Raw genomic sequence first — 24,882 nt, 5'->3', positions numbered from 1 at the left:
CACAGTAACTGTTTTAAAAGGTGTAACGTGAAGCATTTTGCTGGAGGACTGGGGAAAAGGTTTTTTTAAAACACTGCAAAAGATTCTAGGGTGGAGGAATGAAGGATTCAAGGGTGATGTGATCACAGGATGAAAAAAAGCAGCTGACTTTGGGATGCAAAATACACATGGTTTGGAAGTTGTGAATGATGAATAGTTGAAGGCTCTTCTTTTCAGGGAACTGACTAGATGACTATTTCAGAAGGAGTCACAGATAAATCCTCTTCTTTGTGCCTGTGGCTGGCCGGCTGGCCCTTTAAGGCAAACCAGGCTCAGCCTTGCTGGTGACCAGACAGCCATCCCCGAACTGAATATGATGGAGTCTTAATTATGACTGTCTCCAGTTGCAGGGGATCAGGGAGAAGAGTACTTAAACACAGCTGTGAACTTCTGCTAAGGAAGAGACCCAGGAGAGCGGAGCAAGAGAAGTTACCTTGTCAGGGATTGACCTGGAGAAGTCAGGTTGGAGGAGACCCACAGAAAGCAGGTCAGGTTCCATGGGAAAGGACTCTGAAATAGCGGCTGTAAGGAACAGGGAAACCTCTAATGGAATTGGCCAGAGTCCTCAGGGAATGGAGTCAGTGGGGAAAACTTCTGATTGGAAGAAGCACAGAGAAAAACTCTGCAGGGCTCAGGAATAGGGGCAAAAGCAGAGAACTTCTGAGTAGCCCAAGATAGACATGAGAATTACTAGTGTGGTTGTTTATGTCAACTTAAAGTTAGACCTTAGTTACCCTGAAAGGAGACTGAATGTAAATTTGACCTGGCCAGCAGGCGGAGGTAATCAAGAGGGGGGAATAGAGGCGATGACCCTTATAACGCCCCATTGAGGCACAAAGAGGCACCCTCGAGGTAAGGTCTTGCTATTACAGTGCTCCAGTGTGGCTAGCTTAGATTTGTCTCCACTTGGACAGATTAATGTTATTTTTTCTTAATACCCATTTGCACCCCTTCACCTTCCTCCCTATCCCAATCTTGGTTTGGAAATTCCAGTCTTGTTTGAATCCAAGAAATAAACTTTGAGAACATTGTTGACACAATGCAAATTATTTATTCACATCCCCATGTCCAGCAGTTTGCAGCCACTCCATTTTTTTATGAGCCTTTCTTCTCAGATACAGATTTAGAAAGGACCTTTGATCCGTGCAAATAGATGTCAGAGGGAAAGAGATCAGAGCAGCAGACGGTAACAGTGGCCCAGGGCACAACTGATTGCTGTTGGCTGACTGTTCGGTGGGCCTTGGGACAACTTGGGAGGAATAGAAAATGATTATCCTAAGCATGAGACATGCAGGCCCATCAGCGGGAGGTGGGAGCAAGAATGACTCTATTGAAAATCCCTAATTTTGAAAGATCCAGGCCCTGTTTTTTATTTGTTCAACTTTTTTTGCCTACAGACTCCTGTTCTTCTTCCTGTACCCCACCCAGGGCCAGTGCTTCCATTTAGGCGACCTATGCGGTTGCCTAGGGCGCTAGTATTTGGGGGGGGCAGCATTTTGCCGCTCTCGGCTGCAATTCGGCAGCTGGGGGTCCTTCCGCGCTCCGGGTCTTTGGCAGCAATTCTGCGGCAGGTCCTTCACTCGCTCCGGGACCCACTGCTGAAGTGCCCCAAAGATCAGGAGCACGGAAACCCCCCCCCCACCACAGAATTGCCACCAATGGCCGGGAGCGCGAAAGGACCACCGCCTAGGGCTCCAAAAACCCTGGCGCCGTTCCTGACCCCACCCCTCAACTCTCTCTCTGAGCAGAGACTCCACACTAACATCTCTCATCTTTTCTTATTTATTTAATTGGGTGCTGCTTTTCCTGATTCCAATGTCCTGACACTGTTTACTGGAACCAGTAGCTCAGGTTTCAAGTTTCCCATCTATCAGAAATCACCTCACATTGTTTTTTTTTAAATTGCATAATTGTTCGCTTTGTATTGGTTCGTTGCCAGAACTGCCTAGATTTGCAACATCACTTTGTTTATTTAGCAAGGGGAGTTTGGGATTGTACTATGCACTTAAATCCATGAATAGCAAATGGACATTGCTCCCCGTCTACATGAATCTCTAAAAGGAAACTGCTTCATTTGAAAGGTCTTATGTGGTTTCAAAGCTGATAGCTGGGGCGGTGGTGGTGGTTGGGGTGGGAGGGGTGGCTTGTAAAGAGCTCCTTCCTGCCTTGTATCCATAGAGAAGGCACTACAACGTGTTAAAACATACCTGATTCTTTGTACTGAAGAAACTTGTTAATTTCACTGCAACAACTGTATAACAGGTTTTTTTGGGAAACATAGTATTTTGATACAAAGCAAATATGTTCATTTAATAGCTCTAATTCTCTATGAAGGGAGGAAGAGTCTAGTGGTGAGAAAACTGACCTGGAAGCTGGGAACTCCTGAATTCTAATCCCAGCTTTGAAAATGACTGTCCTTGGGGCCTTGAGCAGATTACTTGGCATTCCTGCCTCAGTTTCCCCTCTGTAAAATGAATTAAATAATACCCTGTATAGTAAAATTAAAGTTGTGACGCTCCTTGAAGGTGAAAGGCATTAAGCATCATAAATGCTTTAATCAGGTTATAATCCTTAGCTCTTTCTGACAGTTTACTCTCTCAACAATTTTATTATTCAGACAATTTTCCTGTAATTTTGTGTACGTTTCACTGAAATTCATAATCAAGTTCATTCTTTCAATAGGCTATTTTTGTTTACATGGGCTCTTTGGTCCCATCTAGATGTCAGATAATTGGGCCAGGCTTTTCTAAAGATCTTTGTGAGCAAGATGAATGGAACGAAAGAGTTTTGTAGATATTGGAATTAAACAAGAGGTGGGGAGAGAGAACGACAGGACTGCATTGCAGCAGTTTCTAGCACTGTGCCCAAGTATGTCTCATAAAGGTTATGGCACGTCATCTGCTTACTGTCGGCTGCCTCTGTCCTTTTGTTTTTATGATCTGTACAAACAGATTCTGAAGTTTTACCAGGAAGGTGTTAAACGCTGTTAGTGTTAAAGGTCACTCAGGGTACGTCTACACTATGGGATAATTCCGATTTTACATAAACCGGTTTTATAAAACAGATTGTAAAAAGTCAAGTGCACGCGGCCACACTAAGCACATTAATTTGGCGGTGTGCGTCCATGGTCCAAGGCTAGCGTCGATTTCCGGAGCGTTGCACTGTGGGTAGCTGTTCCGTAGCTATCCCATAGTTCCCGCAGTCTCCCCTGCCCCTTAGAATTCTGGGTTGAGAGCCCAGTGGCTGATGGGGCAAAAATCATTGTCGTGGGTGGTTCTGGGTAAATGTCGTCAGTCATTCCTTCCTCCAGAAAAGCAACGGCAGACAATCATTTCGCGCCCTTTTACCCTGGATTGTCCTGGCAGACACCATAGCATGGCAACCATGGAGCCCGTTCAGCTTTTTTTTTTTTTTTTTTTTTTTTTTTTTACAGTCACCTTATGTGTACTAGATGCTGCGGACAGAGGCGATACTCCAGCGCTACACAGCAGCATTCATTTGCTTTTGCATGATAGCAGAGATGGTTACCAGTTGTTCTGTACCGTCTGCTGCCAGGGTAATTTGGCAATGAGATGAGGGTTATCTGTCCTTCTGTGCTGTCTGCTGCTATCATGGGTGCCCCTGGCTGAGGTCAGTCGGGGGCGCAAAAGCAAAACTGGGAATGACTCCCCGAGTCAATCCCTCCTTTATGGTTTCTAAAAATAGAGTCAGTCCTGCCTAGAATATGGGGCAAGTGTACTAGAGAAGCAGTGTATCAGAGAGTACAGCTGCTCCGTGTCAGATCCCGCAGAAATGATGAGCTGCATGCCATTCACGGGGGATGCCCCTGCAACAACCCCACCCATTGCTTCCCTCCTCCCCCAACCTTCCTGGGCTACCGTGGCAGTGTCCCCTCCATTTGTGTCATGAAGTTATAAAGAATGCAGGAATAAGAAACAGTGACTTGTTAGTGAGATAAAATGAGGGGGAGGCAGCCTCCTGGTGCTATGACAGTCCAGGCAAGACATTAAGCGGTGCAGAGGAGAGGAGCCCAGCTTCCCGCTACTATGATAGTCCAGGCAGTACAGAATCTTTTCTTTACACAGGAAAGGGAGGGGGCTGATGGAGCTCAGCCCCCAGTTGCTATGATGAGGATGGTTACCAGCCGTTCTGTCCCATCTACTGGGAATGACCAGGAATCATTCCTATTTTCACCCAGGTGCCCCCAGCCGACCTCACCTGAGGCAAGCCAGGAGCACTCACGGGCTGATAGTGATGACAGATATCAGTCATATTGTACCGTCTGCCACCAGGGAGGGGAGAGGAGTGGATACTGCTCTTCACTGCTGCAGCATTGCGTCTACCAGCAGCATTCAGTAGACATAGGGTGACATTGAAAAAAGTCAAGAAACGATTTCTTTCCCTTTTCTTTCCCATGGGGGGGAGGGAGTAAATTGACGAGCTATTCCCTGAACCACGCCGGACAATGTGTTTGACCCTACAGGCATTGGGAGCTCAGCCAAGAATGCAAATACTTTTTGGAGACTGCTGGGGACTGTGGGATAGCTGGAGTCCTCAGTACCCCCTCCCTCCCTCCATGAGCATCCGTTTGAGTCTCTGTCACGCAGCACTGTGTAGCCTGTAGATTTTTTTTTCAAACGCTTTGGCATTTCATCTTCTGTAACGGAGCTCTGATAGAACAGATGTGTTTCCCCATACAGCGATCAGATTCAGTATCTCCCATACGGTCCATGCTGGAGCTCTTTTTGGATTTGGGACTGCATTGCCACCCGTGCTGATCAGAGCTCCACGCTGGGCAAACAGGAAATGAAAATCAAAATTTCGCGGGGCTTTTCCTGTTTACCTGGCCACTGCATCCAAGCTGAGATTGCTGTCCAGAGCAGTCACAATGGTGCACTGTGGGATACCGCCCGGAGGCCAATACCGTCGATTTGTGGCCACACTAACCCTAATCCGATATGGTAATACCAATTTTAGCGCTACTCCTCTCGTCGGGGAGGAGTACAGACACCGATATAAAGAGCCATTTATATCGATATAAAGGGCCTCATAGTGTGGACAGGTACAACGTTAAATCGGTTTAACACTGCTAAAATCGGTTTAAACGCATAGTGTAGACCAGGCCTCAGCATTTGTGTCTTAGTAATACCACTCCCCACTTTTGTGAAGCATTTAATGCACAGCTGCTTAAATATTTTTAAGGGGCAATTTGTCAAAGTTGCTGAGATGGAACCTTTTTATTTTTTTAATATATAAATAACATTGAACATCAGCTTAACTGAAAATAGAATCGACTTCTTAGGGTGTGGGCTTTCAGCTCATTGTTGCAGAGCTCTGTAAGCAAGGAAATATTTCTTAGCAACCAGCTTCACAGATGGGATAGATTTCTGAGAACAGCTGTGCTAACAGAATTAACATGTAGGGCCAGATTCTGTCAGGCCCCTATGTGAATGTGCATGGGGTGCAGAGGATGAGGGTGTAAGGAGTTGCTCCCTGTGCATGATCTAGCCACGGTTGCATGTCTCTGGCTTGCATGGGCTCAAGGACTGTTCCCTGACTAGTGCTGCTACTTCCGTTACCCACCCCAAAGGGAGGAGGGGGGAGAAAGTGTACTCATAGCCCCATTCCCCCTCTACCCTGACTAGCCAACTGTGGATGGGGCACATGCCACAACCTGCTAGGAAGGCAGCAGTGGACATGATCCCCAGGTGCTCCTGGAAATACAATGCCTCCAGGTCTTGCTGGGGCAGTGCAGCTCTGCATACCTCCATTGTCAGCACAAACCTTATAGGCACAAGCCTAAAGAAGTGAGTCAGTTGTTTATAAGGGCAGTTTATAGTCCTCCTGACTGCCATGATATTCTCCCCATGCGATTTCCAGGCCCACTCATTTGGCCAGGAATATGTAACCTGGACCTTGGCTTTACACTCAGGATACTGGCAGAGCACTGTCCATCTGTGGGACCAGTGGATTGCTGAACTGGTATCACACTAAATAACTTGTCCACAATCAACAACATGTTTCATAAATGTCCTTTACATCACCCCATTAAATCACCTCTGTTCACCAGTGTGCTGTACCAGATAAAGCATAAGAGCAGAAAACTACAGTGCTGGTGGCTTGAGACTTGTTCAGGATTCAAGTGCAAACTTATGCCTTAGCTATGCGGGATGGTGAGAGCTCTTCTTTGCCATAGGGTATCTGCAAAATCTTGATTTATGTAACAGTTCTAGAGCCCTCCAATCAACTCATACTACTTTCAGTCAGAGCTCATTAAGTGTGACTAATATTTGGGTCTATGTAGTTAGATTAGCCAAATTTGAGAGAGACTTTCCAGCTCTGAAGAGATGGAGCCAGGGAAGAAGTGAGTGATCACAACAGAGTTAGTCACAAGCAAAGGTTCTAAATATGCCAGGAAAACCTGTACTGCCACATACAAAATGGACCCCTTCTCCTCTAGTGAATGGGGAATCCCTGAGACAGTGGCTGACCTGACTGTCAGTGCTTCATAATCCTTGAAAAATAAATGTTGCTGAAGAAAACAGCACTTCATGCAGCATTGAAGTCAGCACAGCAGCTTCAGAAAACTGTTTAAGATGGTACTGATGCACAGGGAGTGGGGGAGCAAAATAGGGCCCGAACAGAGCACTCAACCCCTCTTTCCCCCCTCCCCTCCCCAAAGACCCCTTGGATCCAGAACTAAGCAAAAGAGACAACTGAAAGACACTAGGGGACACTAGGACCTATGCTGCATCCTCCCTCCCCAAGCCATGTGGCCTTTGTCTGACTCTTCCCTGCAGTTTCTAGCCCAGTGACTGAATCCAGAAAAGCATCAGCAGAAAGCAGTTTGAGCAAGGACCCGTGCACACCGATGATATCATCGGACTGATACCTGCAGTTTTCACTCTGAATGTCCTCTCCCCTGTGCTGTTCGGCTTCTTGTACCAAAGTTTTCCCACCTCCTCTCTTCCTTTGTCTTTCCAGCTAACTAATCTCCTTCTCACACACCCCAACAAAACCCCACTGGAATGATTTGAAATAGCAAAACAAAATTATACAACTGACATGACATTTGCCACCATTGCATTGTTTGCTTTGCTTATATGTTCTATCCCTTTCCCCCTCCTTTTGTCTGTCTTGTCTCTTTAGAGTATAAGCTCATGGGAGCATGAGAGATGTGTCTTCTTCTATATCTGTGCAATGCTTAGCACAGTAGGGACCTGTTTTCAGCTGGCCTCAAAGCACGGGTATAGTACACATGATAAATAATGATAAAAATGACCTAAACAACTACCACATCCTCTCTAATGTTTCCTTCCTATTCAAAGGTATTGGGAAGGTGGTGGGTGAACTGGAAGTTTTCTGAGAAGTTGAAAGTATTTTTTTTTTCTTTGAGGATAAGAAAAGAGCTTGACATCTATTAGTTGAGAAGTTTTTCTGGGCATGCAGCATTGCATGAAAAGAAGGCACAAAGTCAGAAATGAGTGAAGGATACAAAAAGCAGAAGTGTGTGTAGAACATAGGAGTAGAAGGGGACAAAAGAAGAAATGAGAGAAGATTTAAGAATTAACTATTATTGCTATAAATATTTAGCAATATTTAAACACATTTCACACCCAGTATATTCACTGAGAGGGGTTTGTGAAGATTCTTACAAGGTGGGTTTTTAAGTAATAATGTAGAGGGGATGCAACGAGGAAATGATTCACAGTTGTGTTGCATTAAAAATTATCAGAAAATGGTATGTGTTGGCATCAAGAGGTTCCTGGGTAGCAGTATGTTATGTTCTTCCTTTTTAGATACAAGTATTTAAACACCTAGAGGTAGATAATATAAATTGTTATCTGTCAATACGTAAGCAGGTTTATTGGGCTGCAGAGTTATTTATCTTTTCAGACAATAAATCTTCATATTCATGAAAATCAGTAGTAATTATGTGTGTTGTAGGTGGAGCAAGCTTTATATTGGTTCAACATCCGGGACACGCTTTTTTTTATTATGCCCTGATAGTTTGTGACTGCTCAGAGCTACAAATTAATGCTTATCGCTAGTTAGATATAGGATTCACTACTAGCCCTGATAGCTTGAGAGATATTAGACATTACAATCACGTATTTCCGATTGTTGTTGCATTTTTCCCCTCCCACTTCAATTCTGACCCAATTTTGAGTAAGTCAAGAGTGTTAGAGCCCGTGCTTTACCCTGTCTGAACTCGAGTCAGATTTTTTCAGATTATGTAAAACATTTATTTCTAGCTCTTGGGGTTCGTGAAACATGCTGGCTGTTAAAATCATGATTGAACTGAGGAGAGTGTTACGGGGAATAAACAAAAGTTATGGGAATAGGCTGATTTTTAAAACTTGGGTGTCATAGAAGCCAAGAAATATAGGGCTGGAAGGGAACTTGAGAGATCATCTAATTAGAAGTAAGACTAGTAAACCTATAGAATAGAATCCTAGGAGTCCTGACTCCAAGTCTGGTGTAGAAATCAATTCTTCTCTTAATGAAAATGAAAGTTAAATTCTGGAAAAGCCTTGAGTAGAGTACTACTCAGATATTTATGTGAAGATGAAAAGGGGTGGGAAGGAACCTCAGAATGAAATATCTGGCGTGGCTCTGTGGCCTTTTTTATAGACCTTTGCAAATAAATCAAGCTGCAGAAACTGTGAGGTTCATGCCTGACAGGCTGTGTTTGTTGGTTCAAGGCCAGCATTAGTGGGTAGCAAGCAGGGCATTTGCCGAGGGCCACATGCCACAGGGAATGCTGTGCAGTGGGGCTCAGGCTTTGACTTCAGAAACATTGCAGAAATCCAGTGAGTGAGCAGATAAGGGAGGTGGGGTGTGCGCCCACTCCGTAGTTTCTGCCCTGGGCCCCAGCAAGTCTGACGCAGGGTTTTTCAAAGGCACTCACCATAGGCCTAACCCTACTCCCACTATAGTCAAATGTAAAAGTCCCTTTGATTTCAATAGGAGTAGAGGTAAGCCAATGCTGAGTGCTTTTGATCTCACCCTATATAATGCATAATCAAGTTACAGTGTTCTGGAATGCTTCAGTCATGTGCTGCTGCATTATTAGTTTAGCATTGATCATTCAGAGCTGTTAATATTCCTCTGGGGTACCTGAGGTGGTAAATGAAGCCCATATCCCAAGACAGGAGAGAACCCAGCAGAAAAGTGCATGACCATATTTTGTATGCCAGGGTACAGAGCTGGATAATCAGAAAGTATGGAAGATAATTCAATGAGCACATCAGATCACGTTGAAAAGAGAGTTACCTGCACAAATAAAAGATCTGTTCCAAACTTCCTAATGAGACATAGTTATTAATTAAGGGATAACGCTCCAGGTGGAGAAGTATACAAGGCAATGAATAGCCTTTCTGGTAATTAAACACTGAAGAAAAACTGGGGTGTTGAATCGCCTCTTAAATCATTTATCAAACGTCTATTCTAGTATCTTTCCCTATTGTAGGTTCAGAAATAGGATACTTCAACAAACCACATTACAAAAGTAACCTTTCTCTGCAAGATTCTTTAGTTTGGATAAGTTTTTCCCACTAACACTAGCTCACGAAGAACTGAGCAGCATGGAGTAGGAAAGCGGGGGGGGGGGGGGAATCCCATTACTAATTTATGGCTAAATGAAGAAATTATGCAGAGAAATGAATGTGACTTGTATTTATTGCCTGGATATGCAGATGATGAGCTTTGATGAATAAACTTGTTCAAATGAAGGGTTAAATAGGATATAATTGTTAAATGAAAATTGATGTGTTAGGATACACATGCTACTCCGGAGCAAGAAAATCATTTACATCTGGGGAGCAAGCAAAGAACACAAACTTGGTGGTAAACTAGCAAAGCAGGAGGAGATTCAGATGGGAGATGAGTTTGGTAAAAGAGAGGATGGACCTGGTAATGCAGAGTGCAGTGGAAATATAGCAAATATATCACAGCTGTGAAGAAGATTTCTCTATTGTGCAGAAAAATAACTACTTAATACGTTTTTGCAATGGAAGATTCTCTGGCTTTCCTGTTTTGACTAGGGCAAAGGTTGCAGGATCACTTCAATTGTCTGGGAGCTGGGGACAATCTATGGATTCTGGTATCCAGGAGGCAGACACGAGGATGGGGGACTGATTTACATCTGTGTAGTTGTGTGGAAGGAGCCCTTTTAGGGTGACCAGATGTCCCAATTTCATAGGGACAGTCCCGATATTGGGGAATTTTTCTTATATAGGCACCTATTACCCCCCATCTCCTGTCCTGATTTTTCACACTTTCTATCTGGTCACCCTAATCCTTCTTTCCAGCCCATTGCTGAGGAGGGTCCAGTCCAAGCACTCCTGATTGGGGAGAGCTGACGCCTGGACTTACAGCCAATGAATCACACTGTTTTAAATGGCTTTGTCGCGTCTTTTCAGTCAGACCATACCCCACACATGCTATATATAAAACATGCCATAGATTTCTTTATTTTAGTCGCAAACATAATAAGCAGAGTTTTAGCTAATTCCTGCCCGGTGTACTCTGTTTTTATGAGGGGACTAAAAAGTTTCCAGTGTCAGAGCACACTAATGAAATATTTGCATATGCCATAGATACTTTGCTCTATGACACAGCTTGGCCAAAGTGCAGCAGCCAAATCAGCCATTTCCTGCTTCCATTTATTTCCTGTGACACATGACTCGCCTGGGGATAGGTCTGGTAAAAGGGCCTGGAGACGGGCCTCAGGGAAAAATCTGATATAATGGAGAGTTTCACACATCCAAAGGGAATCTGTGTGGAATAAGACCTAAAGCAGGCAGCTGAGTATCAGAGCCAGAGAAGTCTGAAGCAGCAGACAGTGTTCCAGCAACCCCAGATTTTCTAAAGCCCAAAGCTGCAGTCTGCAGTCACTTTCAAAAATGCTTGCCCTTCCTTGAACCACGGAGGGAAAGTCTGTTCTCTAGTTCTTATTTTATTTATTATGCTTTGAAACAAACCATATTCCTTTTCCTTAAGTCCCGAGATTATAATTCTTTTCTGTTTTCACTAATTCAAAACCTGTAAATGTTTTTCACCTTGAGATTTTCATTGCCCTTTTAAAAAAAAAAATCACAGTATGTTACTTATTTTTAAGGTGGTATCTCTCAGTTGTTGCATGTGTTGAAATCATGCATATGGGCTAAGCCTGAGGATTGTCGTAACCTTTCAAGATTTAAGAACCAGGGAGAGCTGAAATAACTGCAACTGAGAAGTTAGTCTGACTTGTTCAAGTGTCTCTATTTTGGTGTTGGGAAACCCCAAATAAGTAGCCTTCCAGCCTCAAGTAATGTAGCATTTTCTGTGGAATGTTTGAAACTCAGTACAGAAGTTCTATTCAGTGCATCTTTCGGGCTTCAGTCTTAAAATGCTATATTTTTAAAAGTGCTCACCATTGTGAGGCTTAAAGACTTAATATTTTCTCGTAAGAGACTAAACATAACCTGGGGTGATGCTAGTGTCTTAGACAGTTATCCCCACGGTATCATTTTACTTTGAATGGGATTCGGTTAAAGATCTTACTGTGTACATTACACAACTCGCTTTCCAACGTTAGGTGTGTAGAAGTGATGCTATGAGACTATAGATTGGTGATCCCTGTTTTCCTGTGCACCAAAACCTAAATTATGGAATACCCCAGTTTTCTTTTCTTAAAGAACCAGTAGCTATAGACTTTTCCTCCTAATGTGGCTATTCAAATGTGGCACTTCTTTAACACAACAGGAAAGAAAGCGACTATATTGAGAAGTGCTGGAAAGATGTGCGAGTGGGAGACTTTGTGCAGCTGCAATGTAACGAGATCATCCCTGCTGATATCCTGTTACTGTACTCCTCCGATCAGAATGGGATCTGTCACTTGGAGACTGCAAACCTCGATGGGGAGACCAATCTTAAACAAAGACAAGTTGTGAAAGGGTTCTCTAATCAGGTAGGCCTGCTGGAAATGTGACAATATTCAGGCTATTCTGCCTCTGTTTCCATGACAACTAGTGCCATGAAATGCAATATAAGCTTGTTCTGAAGGTCTGAATAATACTTGCTCAGTCTCGTACAGCCACAGATGCATGCCATGAATGTATAATACGGTAAGCAACACATTTGTGTAGGTGTGCTACAGACATGCACAATTATAAATGAATATTATCTGGTACAAAGAAGTGCTTATATTTCCGTGTTTCCTGCTTGTAGGACCAGATGACAGTACTTTCTGGGTTGCAAGTGGTATTTTGCTTCCCAGTGGGCAGAATCTGCAGTGGCCATTTCCAAATGTCCAAGGAATTCCATCTCCTTTAGACTGTGATGGGATACAAGGCAAAAATAAGAGAGCTGGGTGAGGGGTGACCTGCTTTCTGCGTAGAACTAGCAATTCAATTCACTACACCCTTTCTAATTCAGTCTTTGTGCATAGATTTGAGGTGTAGCTTTCACCACATTCCCAGCCACTCTTATGCCCCATGAGTTTTTATTGTTAGGTTCCTAAGCAACACTTTGGCATATATTAACTCGTGGATAAATAGTTCCAGTGCACAGTAAGCTGAAAATAACTTTATGAATGGCCCTTCTTGAAAGTACAATATATTATTGTGTAGGCTATTAGGACAAATTTGAATTAAAATTGAAGATTGGCTGTCTAGTCATCAGTTTGTATGTTGGGCAGTGAGAAATTAAATATCTGATTTTGATATTATTGCATAATTCATATTGTTCCTTTCTCCAAAGCAACTGATTGAATTATTCATTTGGTGCCACCTTTTGAAAAATCCTAAAATTGAGACAGTTTGACATTAGAAGAGTTGTATTCATCACACTCTTGAATGACTTTTCAAACATACTAGTGACAGGTGTCAGATAAGACAAAACAAGTTTAATCAGCTACATCAGGAGGAATGGAATAATTTGTACCATTGGAACCATAGTTGCAAATAGGGCAAAAATAAAGAACATGCAGATAATTCCAGGAATTAAACATCAATGTTTTAGTTAACAGGAAGTGAGAATACACATAAGGCACAAAAATCGGAACAACTATTGCAGAAATCTCCAAATAGATATTTGTACCACAAAAAATGTTTCATTTTTTTAATCCCATTTTTAATTCACTTCAGCAGTTCAGTACTTAGGTAGATCTGGCAGCAAGTTCATCCCCCACTCCACCCACTTCATTTAATTCAGTGGAGACTCCTTTGGCTGTCATACATACATTTCTCAAAGATCTTTAGGGTCTAAGTAAGTTAATACTCATAAGATCATATGAGTACTGAGGAGAGAACAAAGAAATAATTTTACTCAGTAGGTTTTATGTTTTGTGCCTTTCAGGTTCAGAGCCCATGCTATTATTTTGAACAATAAAATTCCATTTTTTCAGATGACTGGTCTTTAAAATGTATGGACTCAATCCTGTGAGGCTCTTTCTCCTCCAAGGCTCTGGGCACCTTTATCTCCCAATGAAGATAAATGAAAGTTGAGGGCAATAAGCACCTCCCAGCATCAGGCCCTAAATCAGTATGGCCCATTGCACTGATCTGTCGTGTCTTTCAAATAACTTGTCTTCCCATTAGCTTTTGTTCTGGCTATTAAGGTACAGGATAATAAACTGCATTGTGCTGTAACTATTTATCTAGCTTCTGCACATTCTGAATTCACCACTCTGTTTACAATGTGAGAGGATCTGTGGTTTTAGTTCATCTCCTAATGCTCCAATTAATGTAATCTTCTATTAATCTAATAGTTTTATTCATCTGTTTATTTCACTGTTTAAAGTTTGTCCTAATTAAAATGCCTGTTGAATAGATTTGCACCCACAGTTTAGTTTGCATTCTTCAAACTATTTACTTAATTGATTACAGCAGTCCAAAATTGTAGCTAGTCCTCTTTTCAAATGAAAGACTATATTTACTTTATTACATTAAACATGAGGTTACTTGCAGCACAACTGATCCTCTGATGAAACAACAGATCATCATCATTTAGTGTCACAGTTCAGGGCAACTGCACCTGTATTTCCACCTCGTGGTCCCTCTAAGGGGGCTCCCTACTCCTCAGCCATCGCCTTTCTTGGGCAGAGACCCAAGTCTATGTCCCTTCTGACTGGGATTTTTTCAAGCTGCGGAGTCCCCTGCCTAGATTTTGTGACATCCCCAGCAAGCCAGACTGCCTAAATAGGCCAATGTCTGTACTTTGTTTTCTGTCTGAAGGCTATGAACAACTGTAATGGACAACAGTCATTTTCCCAAACAACATCATTAGTTCATTGCATGTGGTTTATTTTTTTATATTTTTTAAATATGAATATCAATACCGCCCATTCACAGTTCAGATTTCACTCCTCTGAATGTAGGTGCAGACAGGGAAGATGCAGGAAGAACCTGTTGTATCCTTTTAAATGAGGGTAAACCATAATTCTACACATTCTTCACCCATAGCATGGAATTGATCTCATGCACGTGCTTAAGTGCTTTGCTAGATCAAGTCTATAGTTCCATAAACCTCAAACTATCTCTAAGCTTTGTAACAATAAGTAGGAGAGACTCTTCTTAGTGTGAAGAGTTGAAACTAGAGCTGACTGAAAAATGGTGGTTGAAACTTTTTTCTGTTGAAAAATGCTATCTCATCAAAACGGAAATGCTTCACAGAATCTTATTGATTTTCTACAAAAATTTTGCTGGGAAGTTGTCTTGACTAAAGGATGGAAGGTAAAGGATGGAAGGTAAGAGGTGTAAGAGGGAAATCAGCCCATCCCAGAATAGCCAATAGCCCAGTGGTTAAAGCACTCAGGATATGGGGGAATTGGGTTTAAGTTTATCAGGGTTATTGGCTATTTGAAGAGGTTTATTTTTCTCTGCTTTTCACAACAAAATTTCAAAAAGTCTCATTTTCATTCACATCAAAATGAAAACAAATTTTGAAAATGTTTCATGAAACTAAGTTTTCTGCCCAGCATAGTTGAAATCTGCATATTTTATTTTATAGATTTAACAACATAAACCAAAATGTATTGAACTATGTATTTAACAAGGAAAAAGAGGAATAGAAAATATTACATATGTGTGATGCTACCATGTTACTGATACCTTATGAACTACATCTTTTGTATTTCCTACCTTTTTATATTATAACTGAGCAACCTGAATGTTAAACAAAACACAAAATTCTGCACTAATAGGAGGCCATTCTCAATTCATCAGCTATTAACTTAGTATCAGTTGTGTTCTGAGTTAAATGTGCTTTGAGCTCAGATTATTTAGCTTGGTTATTACCTTGTTACCTTCACAAACCATATGCCCTAATGTGTGCTTTTTGCATGTATAAAATGTTGACCTCAGTAAGCTTGGTGGAAAGCAGTTTGGATTGTGGTGGTATCTAGTAGTGTAAGAGGTTAGAGTTTAATGAACTTATCAGTTTGTTCCCTTGACTTCCTGCTGTTTGTATGTTTGTTGTCAGCACCACATCATGTTGTGAGCATATGTCACTGGGTATTTGTGTACTGTATAAATGTTGGAACAATAGAACTGGAGCTACTGCTCCCAGAAAAGCCAAAGATTGAATGAAATGTCTGCTATGCTGAATGGGATGAAAATGTTCAGTTAAATCTAAGTATGGTCAGTTTTACTTTTTGTTAATGTGCATAAAGAAAAGGCCTGGATTGATTGGTTATCTTGTAAATACCTAATCAAAACAAGATTAGTGGAAAAGCTAGCAGCAAATTTGGCCAACTTCTGCCTTTGAATGCATCCACAGCTCACTGAATTCAATAAAAGCTCTGGATGCAAATCCAAGGTCAGAATTCATATTTTATACAATAATGGGAGACAAAAGGCTGGATGTGTCTGTATGTTGCAAGCCATGAATTTGCCCTCAGCAGTTCTTGCCCATTGTTCTTTATTTTGCAGTAGTGAGGTGGATCTGCTGGGATTGTTGCATTCAATCTAATGTTATATGACCCTTCCAACAGAAGGCTTCCTATGCCAGCAACCATAGACATGTTTGCCAGTCACAACTGCTGTGAGATATTCTGATTGTTACATTGTTTAAAGTACATGTTGGGCTTAATCCCCAATGTATTTTCTTTTGTAGAACACTCCATTTGATCCAGAACTTTTCCAAAATACCATAGTCTGTGAAAAGCCAAATAATGATCTCAATAAATTCAACGGTTTTGTGTAAGTACTTGCTATCTGTTTCTATAAATGTGTCAAATCCCCTCTGAGCTTAGAACTAAAGTATTTTACAGAAAGTAATAGGTTTAAAAACTCCATCACTGCCTAAATGTGGGCTGTGGAAGCTGTGTTGTAGGTCCAACGTAGATGGGATTTGGAGTTTGTAGCTAAGTCAATGCCAATACTTGTGTTTGGATTCAGTGTTGCCAGAATCACATGAGCCCTTCTCATGAGACTTCAGCTATGTCTGAATCCAGGAATAGGTCCCTTTAAATTTTAAATCTGACCTGAAACGAACACCAGAAGGACTTGTCTGGGCCAGGGTCTAAATCTAAATCTCTCCTAATGTTCAAAGGGGTTCAGGTTCAAAGATCTAGATTCTCTATATGTATGTTCACAGGAAATAAAAGGCATCCAGGGATGAGCTACTGTGGCTTGATTTTCTTGTACTAGCAGAAATCAAGAGTAATTCCGTTGAAGTCAATGGGATTATACTAATGTAAAATATGTGCAAGTGAGGAAAGAATCTGCCTCTTATTTTCAGTTACCTTTTGTAAAATGGTTATAAGAGGCATACATAATGCCTCTTCAGAGGAGCAATGAGAATATTAGAACTTCTGGAAGATACAGTATGGGCCAGGTTTTGTCGTGGTGTATTCACTTTGTGCTTCTCCATTGGTGTAAACCCATATCAATCGGGCCTGGAAGATTTACCCAGTGTAAGGTGATCCTCCACTTACTCTCCTATCTGACATCTTAGAAGAGTCAAAGGGTGCTGCTAGGAAACCCCTATTTAATATTGATCCAGTTTTGGGCTCCTGGGACTAGTTGCTTGGAGCATAAACTATGACAGCCCTCTCAGTTAGGCTTCTCTGGCACAGGGTAACCTTCCCGACATAGAGGCAGCAGCAGGATACTGGGTGTGCAAGGATGGGCTATATACCACCTATGCGCACACACAGACTGCACTGTGTGCCATCAGATGGAACCAAGGATCTGACGCCAAATTTTGGAACTCTGACAGGAGTTTTGTATGAAAAATCCATTCCAGAAATATTTACTATCTCCCAAGCTTAGTGGATGCAGAATCCATTCAATGTTTCTTATCACGTTGGTCCAAGGACAGCAGAAAGAATCTTCAGCAAAAAATATTCATTGTAGTTTAATGCATTTAACGATCAATGAAGCTTGAGTTCTTCCCTCTAGTTTTACTATTAGTTAGGACAATTTAGAAGCCTAGTCATAGGAAACCAGCATTATTTTAAGTAATTTTCCAACAAAAGTTGATATTCCAACAAATGAGTGTGACCCAGCATACAATGAACACAATGTCTCCAGCAAAGAATTTGCTCTAGAACAGTGGTTCTCAACAAGGGGTACATGTATGCGTAGGGGTATGCAGAGATCTTCCAGGGTGTACATCAACTCATCTAGATATATTCCTAGTTTTACAATAGGCTACATAAAAAGCACTAGTAAAGTCAGTACAAACTAAAATTTCATAGAGACAATGACTTGTTTATACTACTCTGTATACTATACACTGAAATGTAAGTACAATATTTGTAGTCCAATTGATTTATTTTATAATTATATGAGAAAAATTAGAAATTAAGCATTTTTTCAGTGACACTTGTGTATTTTTATATCTGATTTTGTAAGCAAGTAGTTTTGAATTGAAGTGAAACTTAGGGGTACGCAAGATAAATCAGACTCCTGAAAGGAGTACAGTAGTTCAAAAAGGCTGAGAGTCACTGAGATTCCTCCAAGAATCGTTTCTAAGTTGTACAGTTATTTTCTGTAGCTTCACTATAAAACTATAGTAATTCCTAAGAACTGCTCTATTGAAATCACAATGCCTGTCTGACAGGCTTGAAAAAGTGTTCCTTACTGGATTGAAACTTGAGCAAAGGGACACATAGAGGCTTCTAGGAAATGATCTTACCAATGCCTTATCTAGACGAGGGAAAAAAGAGGTTGCTGGAGTTTTTTGTGTGTTAGTGAAGACACTTTAATTAATACAGTTTAACTAACACATCAGCAGTGCAATACAATACAATACAGCTATGTCACTAGTTTTGGGACACTTAATCTTTATTGCTCCATAAACTGATTTTCATGTACAAATAGCATTTAATGTCTGACTGCCTGATGTTCATGTGCAAATTGCTTTTTTGTGAGCAAATGAGAAACTTTGGGCACCTATTACAGGCTACTTTTGAAAATCTGTCCCATTCATTCCCATGACTGATTCGTGGGTTACATTGCAAACTGGAGCGTATGCTACTTTGCCTAGCTCATGAAACTTAAGAGCAAAGTGGTTTCCAACAGTCCATGGAGTTTGTTTGTAAACTTTCTGACCTAATTCTTCATTGTCTTGCATCTTGTGTTGTCATTTACAAATGGGCAAACTGGCTTGAAAACACTGTGAGTGCACTCGTTTACCTTGCACTCATTTGCACAGGTATAAGTGATTATGAAAGGTGAGAGGTAGTGTATAATCAGGTATGAATAATACCATAGTTCACCAATAGAAGTTAAAAAATTAAATGGAAGCCATGAACACTTGGGAACCTCCTCTTCAATGCTGATGTTTAAAGTAGCAATATCAGTTCCACCATGTTAGGACTGACCCACATCATAAATCCCAACTTGAATGACCTCAGCAGGAACCTAGCTTGGGGTGTAATAGTCTTTGAAAACATCAGACTTTCGCTGTTGTGTCGCTGGAGGCAGATAATGACTTGTTTAGCTGAAGGAACAGCTTCATAGTGATTTGCTCAGCATGTAAATCGAACCTCCGCTTCTGCCCATCTTACTAGCAATAAGGTCTGCCTTGTGAATGTGCGTCCTAAACTGGGACTCTGTAAAGGAGGAAGAATGCTGGGATCAATAATACAGTGAAGGGGAAGACTCACAAGCTTCTTTGAAAAATCTCTTCCCCCCCCCAGCTGGTGCCTCACAGAGATGAGCCCCTGAATGGTAAACACAGCAGACAAAGGATATTCTTCATATGCACATGTGGTATCTGTACAATTGTGCTTCTACAATTTTACAAAATCTATTATTCTTAACCATTAACCTCAGAGAGAGAACACCTATAAGATTTCTTCAATAATTCCATCTGAATCGTGAGTTAAATTGCACAGTCTGTCTTATCTTCATTTATTAAATACTAAATCTGCCAGGCAAAGAACAGAATCAGAGGCTTCAACCACATAAATCATCTTAAGATTTAAATTTTGATGCTTTAGTCCATACAGACAGGTTCTGTATCATAAGATACAAAGACTTCTATACACCTCCACTGTGGATCCCTGACTGAAGCCAGATATAGTGAAACATTTCTCAGTCCTCACAATTTGCTGATTCAAACCCAAAGGGGAAAGAAATGCATAGAACAGAACAAAAAGGCAAATCTTATCATTTTATTTTCTTCTTTGTAGGGAGCAGCCTGATCACAAACGGATTGGTTTTGGCAGTGAAAGCCTTTTGCTTCGTGGCTGTACAATCAGAAATACTGAGATTGCAATAGGAATTGTCATTTATGCAGGTAACAACTCACTTTTTACCTTTTCATTTAGCTAAGCACGGAGTTGCTCTTGAAATATCTTACAATGAATATGTCTAGTCTGATACTGAGCCATAATACTTTACTTTAAGAAGTGGTAGTTTATGGGAATGAAATAGGTCGATAAAGTGAAAGTACTGGCCATTTATCTCTAAGGGTTTGGTTCCAATCTGAAGCTAAGGTGTCCGCCCATTGGTGCCTGATGGCTAATAGTGATAGCAGATGATCCTGCTTGTTAATTGATTTCAGATGTCCTGCTACTCAAAAATTGCTGGAGTGAAGAAGGCATAAAGTGATCTGCTCCACATCCCAGGACTGAGTCCAGTACAGGTGATGGGGAACGGAGCTTAGAGACACCTCATATACCTATTCAAGCCATAAAGACATCAGTGCCCAGATCTGTAGCAGCATCACAAGGTTCACAGTTGTAGTCAGGCCTTCTGTTTCCTTCTATTGAGCTCAAATATTTTCATGGGTGACTGTTGTGCTATAGAGGAAGAACAATGGCCATTCCTCCCAGAACAGTTGCTAGCTGACATTTGAAGTGACAGTCACCATGAGTGTCATTCATTTGCACCCTGGCTAGATGCCAAATGCTGTGACAATGTCCATCTAACAGAAATACCTGTTTCCATTATGGCAACCTTTGTACCACTCCAGCACAGACTGCCAAGCCCCGTCACTCACCTCCTTGAAATAGCTACTATAAAAAAAAATTGGAGCAACTGTTCACTGTGAAGTTGGGATCATTTCTCTTCACTTCTCCTTTTAGGAATCCTACTTTTCTCATTGCATGTCTATTGCAGTCATTTTTGGTATGTTCTTTTGATCACAGACCCTAATATGGTTTGCATCTCTGCTCTTTACCTGAATGTCTGTTCACTGCTTTCTCCACTCATTTTGAAGGTTAGAGTATCACAGTCATTCTTGTGCCATGGTGACTGTGACCTGAGCATGCCTTCAATATGATTTTTTCAGCTGAGACCCACTTATTAATGTCAATGTAAGAGTTTATTCTCACTTTTTTGTTTCTAAAATTAGATTAACCTACAGCATCTTCCCTGAGCCAGCACTAGCTTCATTTCTGGGACTCATTGACATTGATTATACTGTGACTTTTAATCAGGATCTGTAACCTCTTTTTCTGAATCACCATTATCACTTACGTTATATTTATATGATGACATGTTCTCCATTTGTATAACTCGGTTACCTCTTAAACTTGCCTTTTAATGGAGACATCTGTGAATTGTGGAGCAATCACTGAATGTGATTGCCTAGCCTGTGTGGCTCACATCTCACTGGTGTGTGGCTTTACTTTCCATGTCTATGCAGATGGCTAACTGTGAGGCAGTTGTGCTAAGGGAAAAGTGCATACAGGCATCATAGCTGAAGCTTCAGCCAGCACAGGGTGATGCACTCTTCCAACCATGATAGAGGAGGGGCTACATGAATTGCACTCACCCCAGACATGAAGGTGATAGGAAGCAAGAGAGAAACTTCAATCCTGCAGCCAAGAGAAGTTCTTCCCTCCATTCAGCAACTAGAAAGTGAGACATTAGTGTTCATAGGGTGATCAGATTTCCCAATTTTATAGGGACAGTTCTGATTTTGGGGTCTTTTTCTTATATAGACTCCTATTACCCCCCATGCTCTGTCCCGATTTTTCAGACTTGCTGTCTGGTCACCTAAGTATTCATCTGCTAAGCAAGGGAGTGAGTTAAACAGCATGTTCAGAGTTATGGGGAGGGCCTAGAAATGCAGTGTAATTCATACCTCTAATTCATAGTCTTAGCCTGTCACAAGATGATGTCGAGATCAAATTTTCATTCTGAGCTTGCTGAGATACTTTTTTTTAGATTTTAGTATATTTGGGATCAGGGAGGTGTGTCTATATACATGTCAAACACCTAGCACATTGGGGCCGTCATCTTGATCGGGGCCTCTAGGCACTACTGAAATAGAAACAAAGAGTAATAATAGATGCTGTGCAATATGAATTTGGGCTACGATGTGGAACAGCAACAGCATTAGTGGCACTGCTGGACCACTTGCTGATCACTTCCTCTTCACGTTTAAGGTGTGCTTCTTTGACCTTGTCTTCCCAAATAAAAACATCTAGCATATGATAAAACAAAGGAAAAAACAACCCATCATTCCCATATACCATGCAGTTGCAAACAAAAATCTATACATAGTTTATCCTTTGGAAAGATAAATGGAGAAAGAATCACATATGACATCATTTAAAGCACCACTGGAAGTTATTTAGCTATCACAATGAGAGGTGCAGTATGAAAAATTAATAGGCTAGAAAAAGCAGGCTCTTACATGCAGGTTTCATCTTAGCACTTCTTTCACTAGTCTCGTATTGCCATTACAAACGTAGTAACTTGATTCGGATTTAATACGTTTAATATTTTTCTATCCTACTGTGTTGTTCATACTTTACAGTCATATAACGAAGAGCTAAATAACATTAAAATCATTCACTTCTGGATCTGACATATTGGGTTTTCTGTAAGTTTGTACGTGGCAAATGTGACTAACAGCTTCTAATTAAGCCAGTTTAGCTGCTGAGATATTCAAAAGTAGTTAGAAATCAGTAGATCACCTAATCAAGGTTTTTATTTCTATATATAAAAGGAAGTAAAATAAGATGTATATTATCTTATTGTATAAGATTTTCATATTTTCCAAATCTTATTTTACTTCCTTTTCACATCAAGCAGATTTAACTGTTAAGTAGAAGCACATACATGTTTCCCTGGATCTTCAAATGTTGGTGTAAGCCTTGTGGTCCCGCTGACTCTGCTGCCCTTGTGAGAGTGAAATGTGTGTGACAGCTGAAATCTGTAATGTAATTGTTCTTTTGGAATCCTTCCAGACCTAATTGGAAGCTTTACTTCCTTCTAGTGCTTGTAAAGCTGGACTCTAGTGTGAAACATGCTCCCCCTAACGTCTGTTTCATAGAAATTCTTCATCTTAAAAGTTTCTCTGTGTCTTCTGTTTGTAGTTAAACATATACATTTTACAGTGGGTGTGTATTTATTTGTGTGTATATCACGAAGGTGTCAGAAGCAACTCCATAGTTAAGCTTGTATTCAGGTTTGCACTTTAAAGCAGGATTCAAATTCTTGGCCCCAATTCTCAGTTAGGGGAATGAAGTGTTTTAGGCAGGAAGTGAGGCTGGGAAGGAAAAGTAGCTTTTTAAGCCACCCTTGTGTTCTGGAGAAGGCGGGACCTGCCTGGCACTGATGTAAGTTAAGTCCACTCAGTTTTGCTCTAATGTATGCTCTGCTGCCTTTGGTCTCCGGAAAGCAGACATTAGCTATTGTACATTATACTCCAGCCACAACCTCAGTCAGCCCTTGACATGCCCTGTATTGCAGGAACTGGGACCAGAGCTGGCGTATGCCTTATGCTGGCCAGGGAGACCTCTTGCAAATGGCTATTCTTGTGGGGCCTTGGTGTAAGTGAGAATTTGGGGTCCTTGTATTTACCACCTAAACGCATCAATTGAGTATAAATAGGAATGCCTGGGACAGTGGCATGAATGGTGTGTGATAGGCTTGGGCCCCACTAGGCTGTACAGGTAAAATGCCCTGCTGCAATGCATTTGCTGTGACTTAGGACACAGGAAGATCCTTCCTGGTAACTTATACCAGGTGGAGAAGGCAGGGAAACACTCCTGTGATCCTTCAGCCCTGACACCACTCCCATCTGAAACCCCCCTCCGCTGCGTGCCCCTCTTCCCCCTCCCCCCCGAGTAAAATGCTTGGAGTCAAGTGAAGATTGTGGGCACCAGCCTCCCTCCCCGCCTCCCCCTCACCCCCCGTAAAATGCTTGGAGTCAAGTGAAGATTGTGAGCACCAGCATGTTGGGTATAGATGTGTATTAAGTCTGTCTCTGTTCCCTGTCCCCTCCCCCAGGTAAGAAACTAAATAAACAAATCTCTCTACCTTTGTTTTTGAAGGTCATGAAACCAAGGCCATGCTGAATAACAGTGGGCCTCGTTACAAACGCAGCAAGATAGAACGGCGCATGAACATTGATATTTTCTTTTGTGTGGGACTTCTGTTCATCATGTGTCTTATCGGAGCACTAGGTATGGAGCAACGGTGAAAATCTCCTCTTCCATTTGAAATGTTTGGTTTTCTTTTGAGGTGATTTCAGATTTGTTCTTATTAGGCATGTGTGTGTTCCAAAACCTAGATTTGAAAAACCTTTACTCTGGGGAACTTAACTGAAAGTTCAGGGTTGACACTATCTTTATAATGGGTTTGAATCAAAATCTCAAATCTGAATAATCCCAAATGTGGGAAGAAATTCAGTTGTCGGTAAGAATTTTCATCTCCATTTCTGGATGTGGCCTAAGACCAGGGGTGAAAGTAGTTTAAAGGACTTACCAGTACGCCAGAGTCCTGAGTGGGGCGTGGCTTCAACCAGAAGAGGCGTGGCCTCAATGAGAAGAGGTGGGGCCTTTCAAGACTGTTTTGCTCAACTTAGTCCACTAAAATAGTGTTGATTCTATATAGGTCATGGCATTTGGAATGGGAGTTTTTCAGAACGCCCACCATATGAAGTCCCGGACCCGAATGGCAACTACCTTTCCTCGGCTCTTGCTGGTTTCTACATGTTCTTGACAATGATAATCCTGTTACAGGTAAAACAGAAATTTTTAAAAATCTATAGCTTTGATGTAATGGCTGGCAAGCAGATGTCAAGTTATAGCCTCTTGATAGTTGAATTTATTTTTAAACTTTTGTAAAAATACTATGATATTTTACAGAAATGGTCCAAAATACTAGTGTACAGCAGTTAGTGCAATATTTTGGATGTTATTCTAGAGTGCTTAAGTGATAACAGCCTTTTTTGTATTTGTACATAAAGATCACATGGTAGAGAACCAGTTGCTATACATCAGGTGGAAGCACCTTTTTATCTTGAAAGCTTCTTAAGTTTTAGGGTTCTACAGCATCTGAAAACCCATACATCGTTATAGTTAATTCACGATAGTCAGTATAGTATGAGTATGGGTATATGTATGTACACACACACACACATATGTATATATATATTTTTTGTGGC

At 41.3% G+C, this 24,882-nt stretch overlaps 1 protein-coding gene and 1 long non-coding RNA gene across 4 annotated transcripts in view; one reads left to right on the top strand and one right to left on the bottom strand.

Annotated features, from left to right (window-relative positions):
* The window catches only part of ATP10B (ATPase phospholipid transporting 10B (putative)), a 71,659-nt gene that overhangs the window by 9,257 nt on the left and 37,520 nt on the right, over window positions 1-24,882 (top strand). For both annotated transcript variants that reach the window (XM_030573047.1, XM_030573046.1), the window contains 5 exons: window positions 11,788-11,992; window positions 16,138-16,223; window positions 19,667-19,773; window positions 23,768-23,899; window positions 24,330-24,457. In XM_030573047.1, coding sequence (XP_030428907.1) covers window positions 11,788-11,992; window positions 16,138-16,223; window positions 19,667-19,773; window positions 23,768-23,899; window positions 24,330-24,457 — 658 coding nt within the window. The remainder of the gene's footprint in view (window positions 1-11,787; window positions 11,993-16,137; window positions 16,224-19,666; window positions 19,774-23,767; window positions 23,900-24,329; window positions 24,458-24,882) is intronic.
* Window positions 17,854-24,421, bottom strand: LOC115656392. Of its 2 annotated transcripts, none has more exons than XR_004001650.1 (3): window positions 24,201-24,421; window positions 21,256-21,909; window positions 17,854-19,084 (listed from the first exon to the last, which is right to left on the bottom strand). It is a non-coding gene; the product is annotated as an uncharacterized LOC115656392 (long non-coding RNA). The 2 variants fall into 2 exon arrangements; XR_004001649.1 differs by having other exon boundaries at window positions 21,256-21,334.

Source organism: Gopherus evgoodei, chromosome 8 (assembly GCF_007399415.2).
Source record: "Gopherus evgoodei ecotype Sinaloan lineage chromosome 8, rGopEvg1_v1.p, whole genome shotgun sequence".
NCBI classification, from domain to species: Eukaryota; Metazoa; Chordata; order Testudines; family Testudinidae; genus Gopherus; species Gopherus evgoodei.
Note: the sequence above shows the minus strand (reverse complement) of the source record. Positions and strands in the feature narration are given on the sequence as shown.